The sequence below is a fragment of the Pseudorca crassidens genome, chromosome 10, assembly GCF_039906515.1.
Source record: "Pseudorca crassidens isolate mPseCra1 chromosome 10, mPseCra1.hap1, whole genome shotgun sequence".
In the NCBI taxonomy this organism is placed as follows: Eukaryota; Metazoa; Chordata; class Mammalia; order Artiodactyla; family Delphinidae; genus Pseudorca; species Pseudorca crassidens.
The window spans coordinates 52,907,790-52,927,470 of NC_090305.1; the positions used below are offsets into that span (position 1 = coordinate 52,907,790).

A 19,681-nucleotide genomic window follows, 5' to 3' on the forward strand; every position below is an offset into this window, starting at 1 on the left:
GTACACATACACATACGTATATACGTATGTGATATTTCAGGAAGATGGGATGATGAGTGCAGTGAGATTCTAAGAAAAGGGGGCAACTGGGACTAAGGTACAGAATGGAGAGATGAGACTTTGAGCTTGGAGCTCTGGGATCTGAAAGGAACTCGTGCAGCCAGGACAGGTGGGAGGTGTAGCTGCAGGAGGAGGCAAAGCCACACCCCCAAATGCCTCGACGGCCCTGCTCAGGAACCCGCATTTTCTAGAGAAGGTGGCGGGAAGGTCTTTAAGCAGTGGAGCACAGTGATTCATGGCCATTTATGCATGGCCCTCTGACAGTGTGAAGACAGGGGCTTGGAGCAGAGGCAGTGCCGGAAGCAGGTGAGTCAGGTGGAGACATCTGTGGCAATAATCTACGTAGGAAAAGTGAGAACACAGGTTTAAAATACCTTCCAGTTCACCCAGTACCTCAATATAATGTCCCTTTGGAAGGCTATAGTCAAAATTTCCATGTGATTTTTCAGAACTGCCATTACTTGAAAAAATACACAAAACATATCTGAGTTCTCCAGTACAACAAACTCACCTCCAAAATCAGAGATTAGAAATTTAACAAAAATATTTTTATTAGCTTGTAAACTGTTTTTTATTCAACATACTTTCCACCCTTTGACTTCCATTAAAAATATGTGTGTGGCCGGTCAGGATGGCTGTTATCAAAAAATCTAGAAACAATAAATGCTGGAGAGGGTGTGGTGAAAAGGGAACCCTCCTGCACTATTGGTGGGAATGTAAATTGATACAACCACTATGGAAAACAGTAAGGAGGTTCCTTAAAAAACTAAAAATAGAACTACCATATGACCCAGCAATCCCACTACTGGGCATATACCCTGAGAAAACCATAATTCAAAAAGAGTCATGTACCAAAATTCATTGCAGCTCTATTTACAATAGCCAGGGCATGGAAGCAACCTAAGTGTCTATCAACAGATGAATGGATAAAGAAGATATGGCACATATATACAATGGAATATTCCTCAGCCATAAAAAGAAATGAAATTGAGTTATTTGAAGTGAGGTGGATGGACCTAGAGTCTGTCATACAGAGTGAAGTCAGTCAGAAAGAGAAAAACAAATACCGTATGCTAACACATATATATGGAATTTAAGAAAAAAAAAAAAAGTCATGAAGAACCTAGGTGTAAGATGGGAATAAAGACACAGACCTACTAGAGAATGGACTTGAAGATATGGGAGGGGTAAGGGTAAGCTGTGACAAAGTGAGAGAGTGGCATGGACATATATACACTACCAAACGTAAAATAGATAGCTAGTGGGAAGCAGCCACATAGCACAGGGAGATCAGCTCATGCTTTGTGACCACCTAGAGGGGTGGGATAGGGAGGGTGGGAGGGAGGGAGACACAAGAGGGAAGAGATGTGGGAACATATGTATATGTACAACTGATTCACTTTGTTATGAAGCAGAAACTAACACACCATTGTAAAGCAATTATACTCCAATAAAGATGTTAAAAAAAAAAATTGCAAGAGGACTACAGAGCTTCCACATGCCCTTCTCCCAGTTTGCCTAATACTAACATTTTACACTACTGTAGTATAATGATCAAAACCAGGACATTAACATTGGGAAAAATATTATCAATCAAATGACAGGTTTGATTGAATTTCATCAAGTTTTCTCTGCTAATGTTGCAAAAATTGAATCCACCACCCGGTATTGTATTTAGTTCCCTTGCATTTTATGACCTAGAAAAGTTATGAACCTTGGAGTATTGGGCAAGTTATTTTACAAAAGGGTATTCATTTTGGGTCTGCCTGCAGTTCCTTCATTATTAGAACATAGTTACACATGTTTTGGTGAGAATACTACCCAAGTGTTTGCCCTTCTTAGTGCATTACTTTGATGCCAATGTCTCACTGTTGGTGATTATTTGGTTAAAGGGGTGTGTGCAATGTTTTATCTTTGTAATTAAATACTTGGGAGAGATACTTTGAGACAATTCTAATATCCCATTTTTTCCTTATACTTTCACCTTCAACTCTTACCATCCATCAATGGATTTTGTATATAATTACCACTATTATGGTGATTTCCTATTTCCCTCATTCCCTTTACATTTATTAATTAGAATTCTTCACCATTAAATTGAACCAGAATCCAAAAAAAATTAATTTTATGATAATAGCATAGAAAAATTTAATACAAGTATTTTACAAAGATGTAAATTGATATTTCATATATATATTTATATATTTATATTTGACATATTCACATTTATCTTTAATAATGTAATTACTGAAGCTATTTTATATTTAAACTTCATACCAAAAAATAAAATAAATTGCTTTAAGAAATTTCAAAATTTAGTTCTCTTAAATAATAACTGAAGATATGAAAGGGGAAAAAATCTCAGTGGAATTAAGAGTGTAAGATTTTAGATCCAAGACATTTTCTCTGTTCAGACTATAAGAAGTAGAACAGAAGTACACAGTAGAAACTAGTTTCTAAGACATGATCTGATAGATTCTGGTGTTCAGAGTATAAAAGAAATCATAACTCAGTTTTGCAACATTTATGTTAGATTACACTTACAATGTAATGTATACCTATAAGAACAACAGAGCTGCAGGACCACTGCATTATGAACTAAAAACCAAGCTGAACCTTCATTTGTAAAAACTGAGGAGTAATTCAGTTTTAATTTTTTAAATCTTTCCTGTCATCCTTCATAAAACCTCAGTCTCTGTAATTTTTCTAAGCTTTGATCACATTTTATTAGAGAAACTACTCAACAAAAGAGATGTACCCCAAGCACCTAGAAAAGAGTCTGGTGCATGGTAGGTGCTAGATACGTATTTTTTGAATGAATAGGCAGATTCAAATGAGAATTCTGAGTCCCAGATTGTCTTTTTACCCTGAAGCATTATTAACCCATATGAAAGACATGATTAAGACCCAATTCATTACCAACAAGATTCTAACCCAGGCGTCCCCAAACCCTGGGCCACGGACTGGTAATGGTCTGCAGTCTGTTAGGAACCAGGCCACACAGCAGGAGGTGAGCAGCCTGCAAGCAAGTGAAGCTTCATCTGCCACTCCCCATCGCTCCCCATTGCTCACATTACCGCCTGAACCATACTCCACACCCCCGCCCTCCGGTCCATGGAAAAACTGTCTTCCACAAAACCGGTTCCTGGTGCCCAAAAGGTTGGGGACCGCTGTTCTAGCCCATTGTAGTACCACCTGGGAAAGCAGCTCCCCCCGGGTCGTAGACTGAAAGACAGTCTCAATTCTGAGTCAGACAGGTGGCATTACAATCAACTAAAGCAAGCTCTGCCGCTGTATTTCTAACATTTGAATTATCCCTGCCCCCTAAGACAGTGGAGTGCTATTCTTTCTAGGACCTCCTAGATAGGGGGATATTTTCATAAGAAGCGGAGCATGATTCAAAGATAGGTAGTATGAAAAGTCTGAACTAAAATCGAGAGAGCTATCTGAAGTCAGACTTTAAAAATTTTGACCTTCAAAAATTTTTTTTTGCATTCTGAACTAATGATGATTTGGTGAACAAAACACAACTAACTAGACAGCAAACTACAACACCAACCCTGCTAGATTCACATAGAGACAGAGGAGGTGGCCTCCTCCAATTTATCTCCTCACGATATCTTCATTATTAAGCTGCCCTCATCCTGAGAATCCCTTACACAGATCATTCATAAGATGTGATGGTTCCCAGTCCTTCCTGCATATCAGAAACCAGATAAAAAAGATGATCCCAGCGCTTCACTCCAGACCAACCCAATCACACTCTGAGAATGAGCACTCTTAGTTTTTAAAACTTCTATGGGTGAGTTGATGGGCAAGAAAGGTAAGAACAACTGATGTCTCTAGGAAACCACTATAAGCACGAGAGTCAGTCACCCAAAGGGTAATCCATCAGGCCATGTCTTTGCTCACCGATTCGTTCATTTAGCAAACATTTATTGTGCATCTACCGTGTGAGACCAGCGTGAGAAAATGCAAAGAAATAGTAACACTAGCAACTTTCCCCTTATTAAACACTCACACCACATGAGTATACAACCAGGCTGACCTCGTAAGTGTGCAACCAGTGTAGCTGCATAGGGCCCTGGGTATGGAAGAGCCCCGTGCTGTCACCATCTTGAAATTCTTGATAATTTTGGAACAAAGGGCTCTGCATTTTCATTTTGCTCCAGTATAGAGCTTCAAGGGCTCTATGCTAGCCTGGCTTGGGATATTGAAGCTCAAATATGGCCAACCCCAGTGGGACATGCTGCCCACTTTCTTCATCTCCCCTCCATCAACAGTGTCATCAGTACAAATAAGTGAATCTTTGTTGATAACAGGGGTTATCAATGCATCTTCCTTGGCTAAAATCCATCAGCTATTTCCTGCAATGGGTGACTTCTCACCGCCTACTCCCCTCCTCCCTGGCTTGCCACCATCTTTTCCATTCCCCACCCCAAATGCTGCTATCTTACGGTAACAGCGAAGACAGGGTAGCAAAGATGTCACAGGAGTATATGGAAAGGGTACTCATACTCAAGTGTCAGGAAATGCCTTCTGGGCAAGTTGAGGTGTTGCCAGCCTAATTGAAGGTCGACTCAGACCCCCAGATTCCCTATACTATATTAGGTTGAAAGCTATAAGAGGCTTCGAGAAGACTAGGTCATAGTCATAGTACTTCAGAGGAGGAAACAAGTACGTATCTCTGGGGCCTCCAGGAGAAAACTGTACATGAAGAGGGTTAGCAGGAGACAGGGCGTGGAGGCTGAGTTAAATCATATCTCCGCAGTCCCTGAATGTTTGCGGACTCTTTCCTTTGGGACAAAGGGAAACATAAGGAGTGACATGATCAGGATTGTATTTTAGAAAGTTTACTGTTGTAATAGTATTTAAGGTAATTTGAAGGGGGATAAGCAAAAAGGCATGAAGAAGACATTTAAGGCTCATATGGTCCTTCAAAAATGAGGAAACAGGATTAATAATAATGCAAGATAATATTTAATGAACTTACTCTGTGCCAGACACTGTACCTGGATTATGCCATTCAACCCTATCAAAACCCTTTAAGATAGGTGCTTTTTATTATCCCCACGCTATTGAGGAAAAAGAGGAGGTAAAGGGACTTTAAGTAACTTGTCCATGGTTACACAGCCAGTGGCAGCAAAGGTATTATTTATTTAACTCCAGATTCAATGATTTTAAACTCTGATAAAAATCCTAACAAGATGTCTTTAACTAAAAAAAAGTTCTACAATCCGTACAAAAAATTTTAAATGTAATGTTAAAGAATGCTCTTTTAAAAAAGAACCAGAAGGGTGATATTTTAGCAGCCTTGAGAACTCATTATAAAGCAACACCATTTAAAACCTTTTGTTCCTGACACAAAAACAGAAACACAGATCAATAGAACAGATTGGAAAATCCAGAAATAGACTAAAGTGTTTTAAAAAGTGTAACACGTGATAACACAAGCTTCCCATAATAAAAAGTGTTAGGAAGAATTATTAAATAAATCAAATTGGAATAACTGGATAATAATTGGGGTGAACTGATCAGGTTAGATACATATTTTACACTGTACACAAAAATAGCCTCCACATGAATTGAGTTAAATACAAAAAAAAAAAAAAAATGCAATGACAGAAAAACCAGCAGGAGATGGAACAGAATATTTACCAGATTTGTGAAAGAACAATAACTTCAGCTTTGAAGCAGTGGAATAAATCATGAAGGAAAGGACTGACAGATCTGAATACATAAAAAATTTAAAACTTCTGTACAATGAAAAAACAGCAAGACTAAAATAAAAAGCACATTATACTAAGGGCATTATTTGCATTCCATCTGACAAAAAGGGCTTTAAAACTCAAACTATATATATCCTCATTCAAATTTATAAGGAAACCATCAGACCTCAAAATACAAACATGTAAGATAAGAAAAAACAATGGATACACAGAGAAGCACCATCAGTAAAGAAAAAAATAGAAAGTGGTTCAAACCACCAACAACTAATACAATAAAAGCAAAACAAACTTAAGATAGTATTTTTTCCCCTTTCTAAATAACATTCCCCCCCAAGCAGGCAACACCCAGTGTTGCCCCAGTTAGACGGAAGGCTGTGTACTGGTTGCTTACTGGTGGAATGCAACCTTCTTAAAAATCAGTATCCCAATACACAGCCAGAGTCAGGCTCCAAACCACAATGATTTCTATAATCAGCAATTACATACCGAGCACTTTATCTTCTGGAAATAATAAAAGCAAAAGTGGATTGGGGATGGAGATGGTCATTTGTTACTGCTCACAAAGGGGAAATGTTGGAAACAACCCGAACACCCCAAATTATGGGAATGGTTTTATAAACTATGACACAGACTATTATTCAGGGTGAGACACTTTAAGCTATTATTTTCATAAGTTTAGTCCAAAGGGATGGAGAAAGAGACAGGGATGTATCTTGAGGGGACAACAGTATTAAGAGAAAAATCATAAAATTATTTCCTTTAAGGTTGTCAGAGCCTGGATGTGCTTATCATTGGAGGGGAGCAATATATTAGAGAAAAAAGAAGAAGGAAAATGTGAGAAGGAGTGAGAGAGAGAAGTAAGTAGAAGAGAGGGTGGGAGGGCAGAGAAGGAGAGGGAAGTGAGTGGTAAGACTGCAGGTGGGATGAAGTCCAGACAGCAGACGCAAAGGTAAGCACAGAGGAGTTTGCCCTGGAAACGAGGAGTGAAGACGAAGAAAGAGCAACAAGAAACACGTTTGAAGTGAAGACACACAGGTCAATTTTATCCTTTGAGAATTCCTCACTCAGGTGAGCTGCTCTTGGTTTGGCAGAATCCAGAAGCCCTGACCCCAGTGATGCTGTAATTCTGTAACATTTTATAACCGCATTTATTCAGTCAGCATTTAGTGTCACTTCCCAGCAAGGAAAGGAAAAATGAGCAAAAGTGCCACCAGGGGGCAGGTTTGGTACTGGCAAAGGGACTTCAAAGACAGCATGCAAAAAAATATATATATATTTTTTCTTTCAGCACAGGATCCATTCTTTGTTTTGCAACAATAAATATTGCATCAAGTCCAGAGAAATTCCTTAATGGATATGAATTTCGCTCAGGTGTGCAAGAAATGTCACAGTACTTTATATCCTTTAAATAAAATTAAATCCAGCCTCAAGCCGCTATCCTACTAGGTCAGGTTAAAAGTCAATTTCAGTCATTATTATGGCTCCCACAGCCTCATTGGGTCCTCCAGAGGTTCTTGGGGGTCTCATCCAGGGCTAACATTTAGGTCATTGGTTCAATATGTGAAATGCTTATGGTCTGAACAAACATGATCCCTTGATAGTCTGTAACTTGTTAGGAATGGGCAGACATTCCATCACCTGGAACACACACATACAAACACACACGCGCGCGCGCGCGCACACACACACACACACACACCTCCTTAGGGCACTCAGAGAAGAGAAGCTGGAATTCATCCTTATCTTTAGAGCTCTTGTCTCCAGCACGCCCCTTTCTGCTCCTCTCTCCTGTGCCTGCCTCTCTGCCTCCAGACTCCTCGCCTTCCTCTATGGGTTTCATCTCTGGCCAGCTGAGGCTTTCAGAAAATCTAGGAAGACAGATGTCTTCAAGGCTACAGAAGCCTCAAGAGAAGCATGGAGCCCAGAGGCCAGGTCCAGTGCTCAGGACAGGGAAAGGAGAAAACACAAGAACAGCAAACACCCGTATATCCTAATTGTATTGCCGCACTGACCACAAGACCACAGTTCTTAAAACCCCATTTACAAGTCTGACAGCATGCAACAGTGAGTTTTCTTTTTCTGGTAGATGACACAGAACTTGGACATCTCTCAAAGTTGATGCGGGCCGGGACTGGCCATCAGATTAGCTGCCCTGGGGCAACAAAGACGAAGACGGGCACACCCTCATCTCAAGGAGCTTCTGGTGACACATAAAGAGAAACAGGTGATAGGGCATTAATGGATTTAGGTAAGAGCTGCAAACTAAAAGCCTGAAGGCCAGAACCCGTCAACCTTAGTAATTTTTCACTTGCCAACATTTAAAACATTAAAAGCAAAGGACGGTTTACATAAATTTCTATAAATCTAGCATCTCTTTAAAAATAAGAAGACCTGGCAACCCAGACCTGCATTTCCACATGGCAGCCATCATTAGGAGCTGAGTAGAGGCTGCCCCCTTTAGCTGGGGCCACTGCTTTCCAGTTGTCCACAGTCCCCACCACTCCCTATTGTGTTATGCCCCGTCTACTTCCCTCATGTATGCTACTGGCCTAGCTTCTATAGGTTTTGAGTCTGTAACTCCTGACTGAGTGAACTAAATAAAATTATACTCAGGGTACAGTGGTAAGTGTTCCATGAAACAGATTAAGCTTCTGCATTTCTTCAATTTGCACTCTGATAGATCTGGAAATCAGAATTATTTCAGATGGGCCTGAAGATTTGAGCAGAGATTGAAGAAACTGTTGTACTTAAGTGATTAACTTGGTTCTTATGCAAATGTTACAGACAAGGCCAGCCATACTCCTGGCATCAAGTAGACTCGTTGCTTGTGTGCTAAAGAGTAAACCCAAGGCACAAAAAGATACTTGTGAAATGCAGCTTTAGCTATGTTCTTTGGCCTCATTTCCCATTACTGCTATCTTGAGTGCCCCATGGAGTGTGCGCTGGTGTGAGTGAGCTACAGGAAGCCACACCCATGGACATTCCTCTCAGACCCAGTCCTGTCCTGACCTCAGGTCCAGGACAGTTCAGCCCCAGCCTGCAGAGACACCCAGCTTCATTTTGCTCAATTTTAACTTTCAATAGATCATTCCAAGTTTAGAACTTCTTGCACAGTCAATAAACTTAGGGGAGAAAAATAAAGGAAAGAAAAAAATAACTCTTTGTTGAGGACATCTGGACTTGTCTGGCTTCCTTGGGGATTCAAGTAACTATCCATGGAAATTCCTCTCTATGTGTCTGAAAATAATGTTTAAAAGACTAAAAGGCAACATATGAAATAAATTAACAACACCAATTTGGCAAATGTATTCTACATGTTGAAAGGTGTTGTTGAATACAAAGGTCAACTCATGTGAACTTCCCCATAGTACACGCATATCCAACAAGGATGCTGTTGGAATCTTAATGCTTGAAATTTTATTGATCCAATGGAGTAGAGCTATTTAGAAAGCTCTACTTTCTAAAGTAGTAAACAACTGGGGAAGAGAGATGGGCATAAAAGCTATAAGACAGAGTATCCCATGTCCTTCAACAGAAGGGACACCCAGCTTCCTCAGCTGATTTCTGAGGAAGGCCAGACACACAGGACTTACTTAAGAAGCTCCTTGACCCTTAATGACACAGAAGAAACTGATTACAGCTAGTAGAATATCTGACAGATTGTAGAAAATAACATCTCTCCCTGAGAGAATAGTTAAAAGAACAGCATTTTATCTCAGGTCTTAATAATTTGGGGAAAGAGAATATAGTATCTGCAAGAAATAGTACCTTAAGTATTTAGTACATTAAGCATTTTCAAAATCGACATCCCAGCCATCATCAGAAGGAGAGAGTCTCAAGTCACACTCAGAAATATTTTATTTTAAGATACTTCTATATTACATTCTCCTTAAATATAATTTTTTTAAAGTAGAGCTTTAAAATGAGGGATATCCACTAGCAAACAGGATTTTTGAAGATGTTATAATTTCTATATTACAGGGTTAAAAAAGAAACTCATCTTTGAAAATTAAAAAAACAAAACAAAACACTGTCACACCTTTAAAGAAACGGGGTTTTTTTTCACAATCCAAAAACGAGTGCTTGCTAAGCAAATGTTACAGATGATGAGGGAAAGAAAATCAGAATCAAAGTCCTCAAAATACATAGAAGACCTCAAAATGTGTATGGACTCATATGCACTCATGTGAACACACATGCACATACACACACACAGCGGAAACAAGTGAAGCACAGCCAGGGGCACTGAGGCCCTCCCTGATCCAAACCCAGAAAGTGGGCATCCTTGAAAGCACACAACCCTACCCAGTCTACGCTGTCTCATCTTCAAGTGCTGTTCATCAGAAACCCGCCAGGGAGAACACTAGATTCTCTCCAAAGATATTTGGAATACCATATCAAGTTATATCACCAAATAAGCAAAACAACAAACCCATCTAGTAGTTTCTAAAAGATTTATTCTTTGCCTACTGTCGAGGAGAAATGAGCCTATTATAAATGTCTAACATTAGTCACAAATCTGCAGGCCAGTGAATGAAAAAAAAGTTGAAATGACCATGCTTAAGTACAAAGAGACACCTTGGTAATTACTTTTAAGAATGTAAATTATGTTGGTGGAATGCAGGACTGTTTATGAAATGTCGACAAAAGAGGAAATCTTCTGCATCAGAACATTGAGTAATGATGAAATAAAACAAACTGATGAAATTTTAAATTACATTCTCTGGGTCTTATGCTTTCAGCTTTATCTTTGCCCTCTCTCCCTGACTCCCTCGCCCTTCATACCTGATCACCAAGGGAGAAGAAACAAATATACATAATCTTATTTGGGGCAGCCACCTTAGCGAGTGAAGTCTGCCTCGACCACAGAGCAGGCAGCTTTCAGGAAGCCCTGGGAACCCTGCTGAAGTTCTCACTGTGGACCCCAGGGGCAACGTCTCTGAACTTGAAATCAGTGCAGATAGTGTAGGTGTTTCAGTAAGGAGATAAGGAGAGAGAAAAAGAGAAGTAGGAAGGGAAGACAAATTATATACTATGTCTGGGAGCAAGTCATGAGAGAAATTAGTTTGCAAACTAATTGATTTGACTATGGTATAAACATGGTCTCCAAACAAGACAATCCCTTTGGTATAAGAAAAAAAGATTAGAGCATCTCTGAATAATTAAATATTTTAAATCCATCCTTAAAAAAACTTATTTTGTGCATTTTTAAAATTATGTCACTAACATCACCCCATTCCTATTATTGGCATCAGCAACATCGCCTACTTCTAAGAGTCTGCGTTTGAAGATGGCTCACATTCACAGTGATTCTAAGAGGATGTGTGAGCATCTTATCACTTCCTTGTGTCTTCTAATATTGTCATGCCAAACGTTTATGTAATGAAATACATATCTTTATTATAAAGATTATTTTTCCTTCATATGACATGTAAGGCCTTCTATTGCCTTTTACAAAATTCCGTGTAGGTAGGTCCTATTTTCTATTGGTTTCATCTTAGGAGAATAAAGAGAACATTTAACAGCATTTATTATAAACAGTGGTCATTGGTCGATTGGGTTGAAAGCTGCGAGTGTAATTTGGAGGCTTCCAGCAGGAAAATGACAAGATAAAACAGGGCTGCAGGTACGACTGTGCGGAGAGGAAGGAAAATAAACAGGAGGCAGAGACCAGAAAAGAAGTGAGTACAACCTGGGCAGGGAACTAATGAAGACCCAGAATGCTGCAATGCCTGAAAAAACCAAAAAGAAGAACTTTCATGGAGGACATTTTAAAAAAAGGAGTTGCTGGAACTCGGTGGTTGAACACAGTGTCAGAGAGGGGCTGTCACAGCATCAGTAGACAGCAGAGTGACTGTGTTCTCAAAAACAGTCTCACGTGTGTGCGCGCACACATATATACAAACACACACACAAACACACACACACACACACACACACACACACACACACACACACACACACACCCAAACTCCAGGTTCTTTATGAAATAATCCTGCTCCCCTCCTGCTGCCAAAGGGAAGACTTATCACACCACTGATTCTGAAATCTGACAGCTCCGCCTGACATGAGTCTGAATTGGAGGGGCGAAGCCTTATTCGGTTTATTTATTTGTTTGTGATTCTCCATCCAAGATAAATCCTAAAACAAATTTCAAGTGTGCTTTAAGTACACTCCAGGTTATAAATCATATACTTGCATTCTTATACTACAGTAAGCATGAAACCACATAGATCAACAACAGATATATATGCCTCCCTTCCTTGCCAAATTCATGCACACACACCCATGCCAAGAGAGAGGATAAAAGGAAACTAAGACAGAACCAATGATGATTCATCTGCAGCATACATGTTTAGGAATCAGAAGCAACCAGAACAATTAAAATAATATGATATTAGACTGGGCAAGGGCCCCATGGTTCACTTTTCCATGGCAGAAAAGTGTTTCCAAAATGAAGGGATGGAGAATCATGTATGTCAATCATGAGAGAACTGATGCTGGAGAATACTGGGGAGAGAAGAGACTGTCCTGATTCATATTTGATCTCCAGTTAAGATTAAAAGTGTATTATATGCTGATTTATCTGATTTTAGCTTATATACCCATCCTCAATTTCAAATTTTCTGAGACTAGATAATGTAAATATTTCTTTAAACAATGGAAGAGTGAGTCCATAGTATCCCCAAACATAAAGAGACTATTTACTTATCCTGATCCGTGTCCATGCAACAGTATTGAGTCCATAAAACACAAATATCACCTCCTCGGTTGCTTTTCTTAACAATCAGAAAGTGAGAAGGATGGCAGCCATATCCTTCTCAACATCACCAAACAATGCCTGATGCATTCCATCAAAGTGCAAAATGTCCCTGGAAACATCACCATTAAATTCTCACGTTGTTTCTTTTTGAGTCACTTACCATCTGAAATGTATTCTTTAGCACTTTCTCATTTACATTGTGTGACAAAAAGACAAACCAGATCCAAGGACCATGCTAACTGCCTGATATGGCCAATGGAGTGTTTGTCTAGGCAAAGGCACAGGTAACTCTGTCCATCTCTCCCCATCTCTGCTGCCTGACCTCAGGTTTAACAAGAGGTAAGACATTTATATATTGAGTATGTATTGTGCTACCTTGAAGGAGGCTAAATGAGCCATGAATAAACAGAAACTGGCCTAAGGCTAAAGAAGATGCTGCAGGTGAGGATCCAGGTGGCTATGACTTAAAGGCCATGGTCTTCCCACCTCTACCTAACTAGGCACAAATTCCAAGCACCTGTCATGGAAGATGAGGCCTCCGTGCGCTCCCGTGCCTGCTGCTCTTGTCCTACTCCTAGCACTGTCCCCTGCCCCACTGTGGTCTTCGATCACACCCTCCCCTCTTAGCCTCTGGGCCATGATGTTGTGATTCTTCCTGGAACCCACTTCTTCACAGTTGTCACCGACTCACACCTACTTATTGTCCAAGACTCCAATCTAGTGTCACACTTTGGGGTAGATATCCTTTCTCTCTGCCTTTACAGGGTTTCTCTTCATCTAGGCACCTACTAGTTACCTGGTGATGATCTCTTTACTCATTTGTCTCCTAGAATATGAGTTTCCCAGGGCAGGGACCAAGTCTCTTTGATGTTTATATCTCCAGTGCCTGGCACAGTGAGTGCTAAATGTCTGTCCCTTGCATGACTGGCAAGTTTTTCCTTTTCTTCTAGAGGGCAAGGAGAAGGGCTATCACCTATCAAAGCTGTTAAAACTATCATTGATTTCCACACTGAGGGTAAGGAGGGGTTTGCAAGTCACATTTAGTTCAATGATCAATTGAAATTCATTGCTGACATTTCTTTTCTTTTTTATCACATAAGCCCCTTGGTGGAAAGAAGAGAAAGTCTCACACTCACAAAGGGTACCAGATTTAGACTTTAACATTATCTGCTAGTGAAGTGATGCAAGCAGTCACAGACATGCACCAGCAGAGTTTAAGGAAGAAGCCATTCATCATACGACATTAACCATTACCAGATCATGTGCTCTGAAGTGCACTGTGAATTAGAACTTCTGATAAATTCTACCATTCTCTTGCAAACAGCACAATTATTTTGAATATGTGTGTGTCAAGTATCTTGATTTATTTTAACAAATGCTCACAACTGTTTGGCATGTCATTAACTTTTAATATACTAAGAACAACCTCTCTAGATCCTCAAGAAGTTCTTGCAGGTACCAAATCATTTATAGGATCAATAGACAATGGGCATTGAATCTATTTCATCCAAAGGAAAAAATGCAATATGCTTATCACTCACCAAATGAAGTTTTGCCCAGAATTCAGGTCCTTCCTCCATCTCTCTGAGGCTCGGTGGAATGTACCAAAAGCAAACATTGGCATATTCAGGCTGAAGATGAAGAAAGTTTGAAAGTTTTTAATTAATCTTAGAATGCAATTCAACTCTTAGCTAGTTTCTTTGAGTCATCATGTGTGTCTTACGTTGATAACATCAGAATCTGATAGATTAGACATCCGTTCAGCCTTACTTTTGATAACAGCTTATTGAGAAATTTTCTTCTCAGTTGGGTGCAGCCAGAGAGTGCTCTCCCCTCTGGGTAAGGAATGTGCACAAGATCAAAAATAAACATAATGAAGTTTGAAGCTAACTCATCCCAGCTCTAACTAACCATTAGTTAGCATCTGATACATATATACCTAGAGATACCGTGGTTCATCCCTCTTCAACCCTAATCCTTAAGTTATATCTCACACCACCATATCGTTCCAATAATTTCTTCTCTACTTAAGGTGGCCAAAGTTGTCTTCTATTACCTGCTACACTTGACAAATACAAAATCCCCAATTACCTGTGAGTCGGTAACATATGATGTACTTGGGCTCCACTTAACCAGCCCTGCTGTGACCCTGGCCAATACAGCATCAGAAGGAAAAAAAAGGCCATCAGTTTGACTACTGGCTCTCAAGTATCAGTATCAGGAAGGGTGTGAGTCTGCTAGATGGCTTGCTCAAAATGAAGACTCTCAGCACCTGCGCTCAGAACACCCAGACCTGAATAAGTCCATCATAGAAATGGCTGAAGAACTGGGTCATGCTGGGTCATGCCCACCCACTCAGCACCTTCCTCATCTGATTTTTCATGCTGACAGTTTTTGAAATGACTGCCATTTTCCCACCACAAACAGTTTGTAGGTAATACCTGGTGTTATAATAGTTCTCAATAACCAAGTTATGCTCCATTGTCAGTATAAAGTTTCAAAGTATTTCACAGAGAAGAAACAGCTATAACCTCACATCTTAAAATCAAAACTGGTACTATAAAGAGTTTTGATTTTAGTGGATTTTAAATTACAACTGATAGCCCAAAACATTCAAGCTCAACAAGGTAAGCTCTTGATCTGATCATCCCTTCACATTTGAAGTTTGTAACAGGCTTATTGAATTTGACTAAAAGAAAGAAAAGGAGCTACAGAAAGAACAAACAAACAGATGAGGAACCAAGATGGCGGACCAGAAGGATGTGCTCTCACTCCCTCTTGTGAAAACACCAGAATCACAACTAGCTGCTGGACAATCATCGACAGGAAGACACTGGAACTCACCAAAAAAGATACCCCACATCCAAAGACAAAGGAGAAGCCACAGTGAGACAGTAGGAGGGGTGCAATCACAGTACAATCAAATCCCATAACTGCTGGGTGGGTGACTCACAGACTAGAGAACACTTATACCACAGAAGTCCACCAACTGGAGTGAAGGTTCTGAGCCCCACGTCAGGCTTCCCAACCTGGGGGTCCGGCAACAGGAGGAGGAATTCCTAGAGAATTAGACTTTAAAGCTAAGTGGGATTTGATTGCAGGACTTCGACAGGACGGGGGAAAACAGAGACTCCACTCTTGGAGGGCACACACAAAGTAGTGTGCACATTGGGACCCAGGGGAAGGAGCAGTGACTCCATAGGAGACTGAACCAGACCTACCTGCTAGTGTTGGAGGGTCTCCTGCAGAGGCGGGCAGTGGATGTGGTTCACCGTAGGGACAAGGACACTGGCAGCAGAAGTTCTGGGAAGTACTCCTTGGCGTGAGCCCTCCCAGGGTCTGTCATTAGCCCCACCAAAGAGCCCAGGTAGGCTCCCGCGTTGGGTTGCCTCAGGTCAAACAACCAACAGGGAGGGAACTCAGCCCCACCCACCAGCAGTCAAGCAGATTAAAGTTTTACTGAGCTCTGCCCACCTGGAGCAACACCCAGCTCTACCCACCACCAGTCCCTCCCATCAGGAAACTTACACAAGCCTATTAGATAGCCTTATCCACCAGAGGGCAGACAGCAGAAGCAAGAACTACAATCCTGCAGCCCGCAGAACAAAAACCACATTCACAGAAACATAGACAAGATGAAAGGGCAGAGGGCTATGTACCAGATGAAGGAACAAGAAAAAAACCCCAAAAAACAACTAAATGAAGTGGATATAGGCAACCTTCCAGAAAAAGAATTCAGAAAAATGATAGTGAAGATGATCCAGGACCTCGGAAAAAGAATGGAGGCGAAGATCGAGAAGATGCAAGAAATGTTTAACAAAGATCTAGAAGAATTAAAGAACAAACAAACAGAGATGAACCATACAATAACCGAAATGAAACTACACTAGAAGGAATCAATAGCAGAATAACTGAGGCAGAAGAACGGATAAGTGACCTGGAAGACAGAATGGTGGAATTCACTGCCACGGAACAGAATAAGGAAAAAAGAATGAAAAGAAATGAAGACACCCTAAGAGACATCTGCGACAACCTTAAATGCAACAACATTCGCTTTATAGGGGTCCCAGAGGAGAAGAGAGAAAGGACCCGAGAAAATATTTGAAGAGATTATAGTCGAAAACTTCCCTAACATGGGAAAGGAAATAGCCACCCAAGTCCAGGAAGCACAGCGAGTCCCATACAGGACAAACCCAAGGAAAAACATGCTGAGACACATAGTAATCAAATTGGCAAAAATTAAAGAAAAAGAAAAATTCTTCAAAGCAGCAAGGGAAAAAGGACAAATAACATACAAGGGAACTCCCATAAGGTTAACAGCTGGTTTCTCAGCAGAAAACCTACAAGCCACAAGGGAGTGGCATGATATACTTAAAGTGATGAAAGGGAAGAACCTACAACCAAGATAACTCTACCCAGCAAGGATCTCATTCAGATTTGATGGAGAAATCAAAAGCTTTACTGACAAGCAAAAGCTAAAAGAATTCAGCACCACCAAACCACCTCTACAACAAATGCTAAAGGAACTTCTCTAAGTGGGAAACACAAGAGAAGAAAAGGACCTACAAAAACAAACCCAAAACAATTAAGAAAATGGTCATAGGAACATACATATTAATAATTACCTTAAACGTGAATGGATTAAATGCTCCAACCAAAGGATGCAGGCTTGCTGAATGGATACAAAAACAAGACCCATAAATATGCCATCTACAAGAGACCCACCTCAGACCTAGGGACACATACACACTGAAAGTGAGGGGATGGAAAAAGATATTCCATGCAAATGGGAATCAAAAGAAAGTTGGAGTAGCAATACTCATATCAGATTAAACAGACTTTAAAGAATGTTACAAGAGACAAGGAAAGACACTACATAATGCTCAAGGGATCAATCCAAGAAGAACACATAACAATTATAAATATATATGCACCCAACATAGGAACACCTCAATACATAAGGCAACTGCTAACAGCTCTAAAAGAGGTAATCGACAATAACATAATAATAGTGGGGGACTTTAACACCTCACTTACACCAATGGACAGATGATCCAAAATGAAAATAAATAAGGGAACAGAAACTTTAAATGACACAATAGACCAGATAGATTTAATTGATATTTATAGGACATTCCATCCAAAAACAGCAGATTACCCTTTCTTCTCAAGTGCACAAGGAACATTCTCCAGGATACATCACATCTTGGGTCACAAACCAAGCCTCAGTAAATTTAAGAAAATTGCAATCATATCAAGCGTCTTTCCTGACCACAACGCTATGAGATTAGAAATGAATTACTGGGAAAAAAATGTAAAAAACACAAACACGTGGAGGCTAAACAATACGTTACTAAATAACCAAGAGATCACTGATGAAATCAATGAGGAACTCAAAAAATACCTAGAGACAAATGACAATGAAAACACAACTATCCAAAACCTATGGGATGCAGCAAAAGCAGTACTAAGAGGGAAGTTTATAGCTATGCAAGCCTACCTCAAAATACAAGAAAAATCTCAAATAAATAATCTAAGCTTACACCTAAAGGAACTAGAGAAAGAAGAAAAAACAAAACCCAAAGTGAGCAGAATGAAAGAAATCATCAAGATCAGAGCAGAAATAAATGAATCAGAAACAAAGAAAACAATAGCAAAGATCAATAAAACTAAAAGCTGGTTCTTTCAGAAGATAAACAAAATTGATAAACCATTAGCCAAACTCATCAAGAAAAAGAGGGAGAGGACTCAAATCAATAAAATTAGAAATGAAAAAGGAGAAGTTACAACAGACACCGCAGAAATACAAAGCATCCTAAGAGACTACTACAAGCAATTCTATGCCAATAAAATGGACAACCTGGAAGAAATGGACAAATTCATAGAAGGGTATAACCTTCCAAGACTGAACCAGGAAGAAATAGAAAATATGAACAGACCAATCACAAGTAATGAAATTGAAACTGAGATTAAAAATCCTCCAACAAACAAAAGTCCAGGACCAGATGGCTTCACAGGCGAATTCTATCAAACATTTAGAGAAGAGCTAACACCCATCCTTCTCAAACTCTTCCCAAAAACTGCAGAGGGAGGAACACTCCCAAACTCCTTCTACGAGGCCACCATCACCTTGATACCAAAACCAGACAAGGATGTCACAAAGAAAGAAAACTACAGACCAATATCACTGATGAACATAGATGCAAAAATCCTCAACAAAATACTAGCAAAGAGAATCCAACAACAAATTAAAAGGATCACACACCATGACCAAGTGGGATTTATCCCAGGGATGCAAGGATTCTTCAATATATGCAAATCAATCAATGTGATACACCATATTAACAAATTGAATAAAAAACATATGATCATCTCATTAGATGCAGAAAAAGCTTTTGACAAAATTCAACACCCAGTTATGATAAAAACTCTACAGAAAATGGGCATAGAGGAAACATACTTCAACATAATAAAGGTCATACATGACAAACCCATTGCAAACATCATTCTCAATCGTGAAAAACTGAAAGCATTTCCTCTAAGATCAGGAACAAGACAAGGATGTCCACTCTCTCCACTACTATTCAATATAGTTTTGGAAGTCCTAGCTACAGCAATCAGAGAAGAAAAAGAAATAAAAGGAATCCAAATCGGAAAAGAAGAAGTGAAACTGTCATTGTTTGAAGATGACATGATACTACACATAGAGAATCCTAAAGATGCCACCAGAAAACTACTAGAGCTAATCAATGATTTTGGTAAAGTAGCAGGATACAAAATTAATGCACAGAAATCTCTTGCATTCCTATACACGAATGATGAAAAATCTGAAAGAGAAATTAAGGAAACACTCCCATTTACCAATGCAACAAAAAGAATAAAATACCTAGGAATAAACCTACCTAGGGAGACAAACGACCTGTATGCAGAAAACTATAAGACACTGAGAAAGAAATTAAAGATGATACCAATAAATGGAGAGATATACCATGTTCTTGGATTGGAAGAATGAATATTGTGAAAATGACTATACTACCCAAAGCAATCTACAGATTCAATGCAATGCCTATCAAATTACCAGTGGCATTTTTTACAGAACTAGAACAAAAAATCTTAAAATTTGTAGGGA

The 19,681-nt window shown here is 39.7% G+C and overlaps 1 protein-coding gene across 3 annotated transcripts in view; it reads right to left on the bottom strand.

Annotated features, from left to right (window-relative positions):
• Nucleotides 1-19,681, bottom strand: part of GADL1 (glutamate decarboxylase like 1) — a 261,431-nt gene that overhangs the window by 56,865 nt on the left and 184,885 nt on the right. For all 3 annotated transcript variants that reach the window (XM_067753583.1, XM_067753582.1, XM_067753584.1), the window contains one exon: nt 14,094-14,183. In XM_067753583.1, coding sequence (XP_067609684.1) covers nt 14,094-14,183 — 90 coding nt within the window. The remainder of the gene's footprint in view (nt 1-14,093; nt 14,184-19,681) is intronic.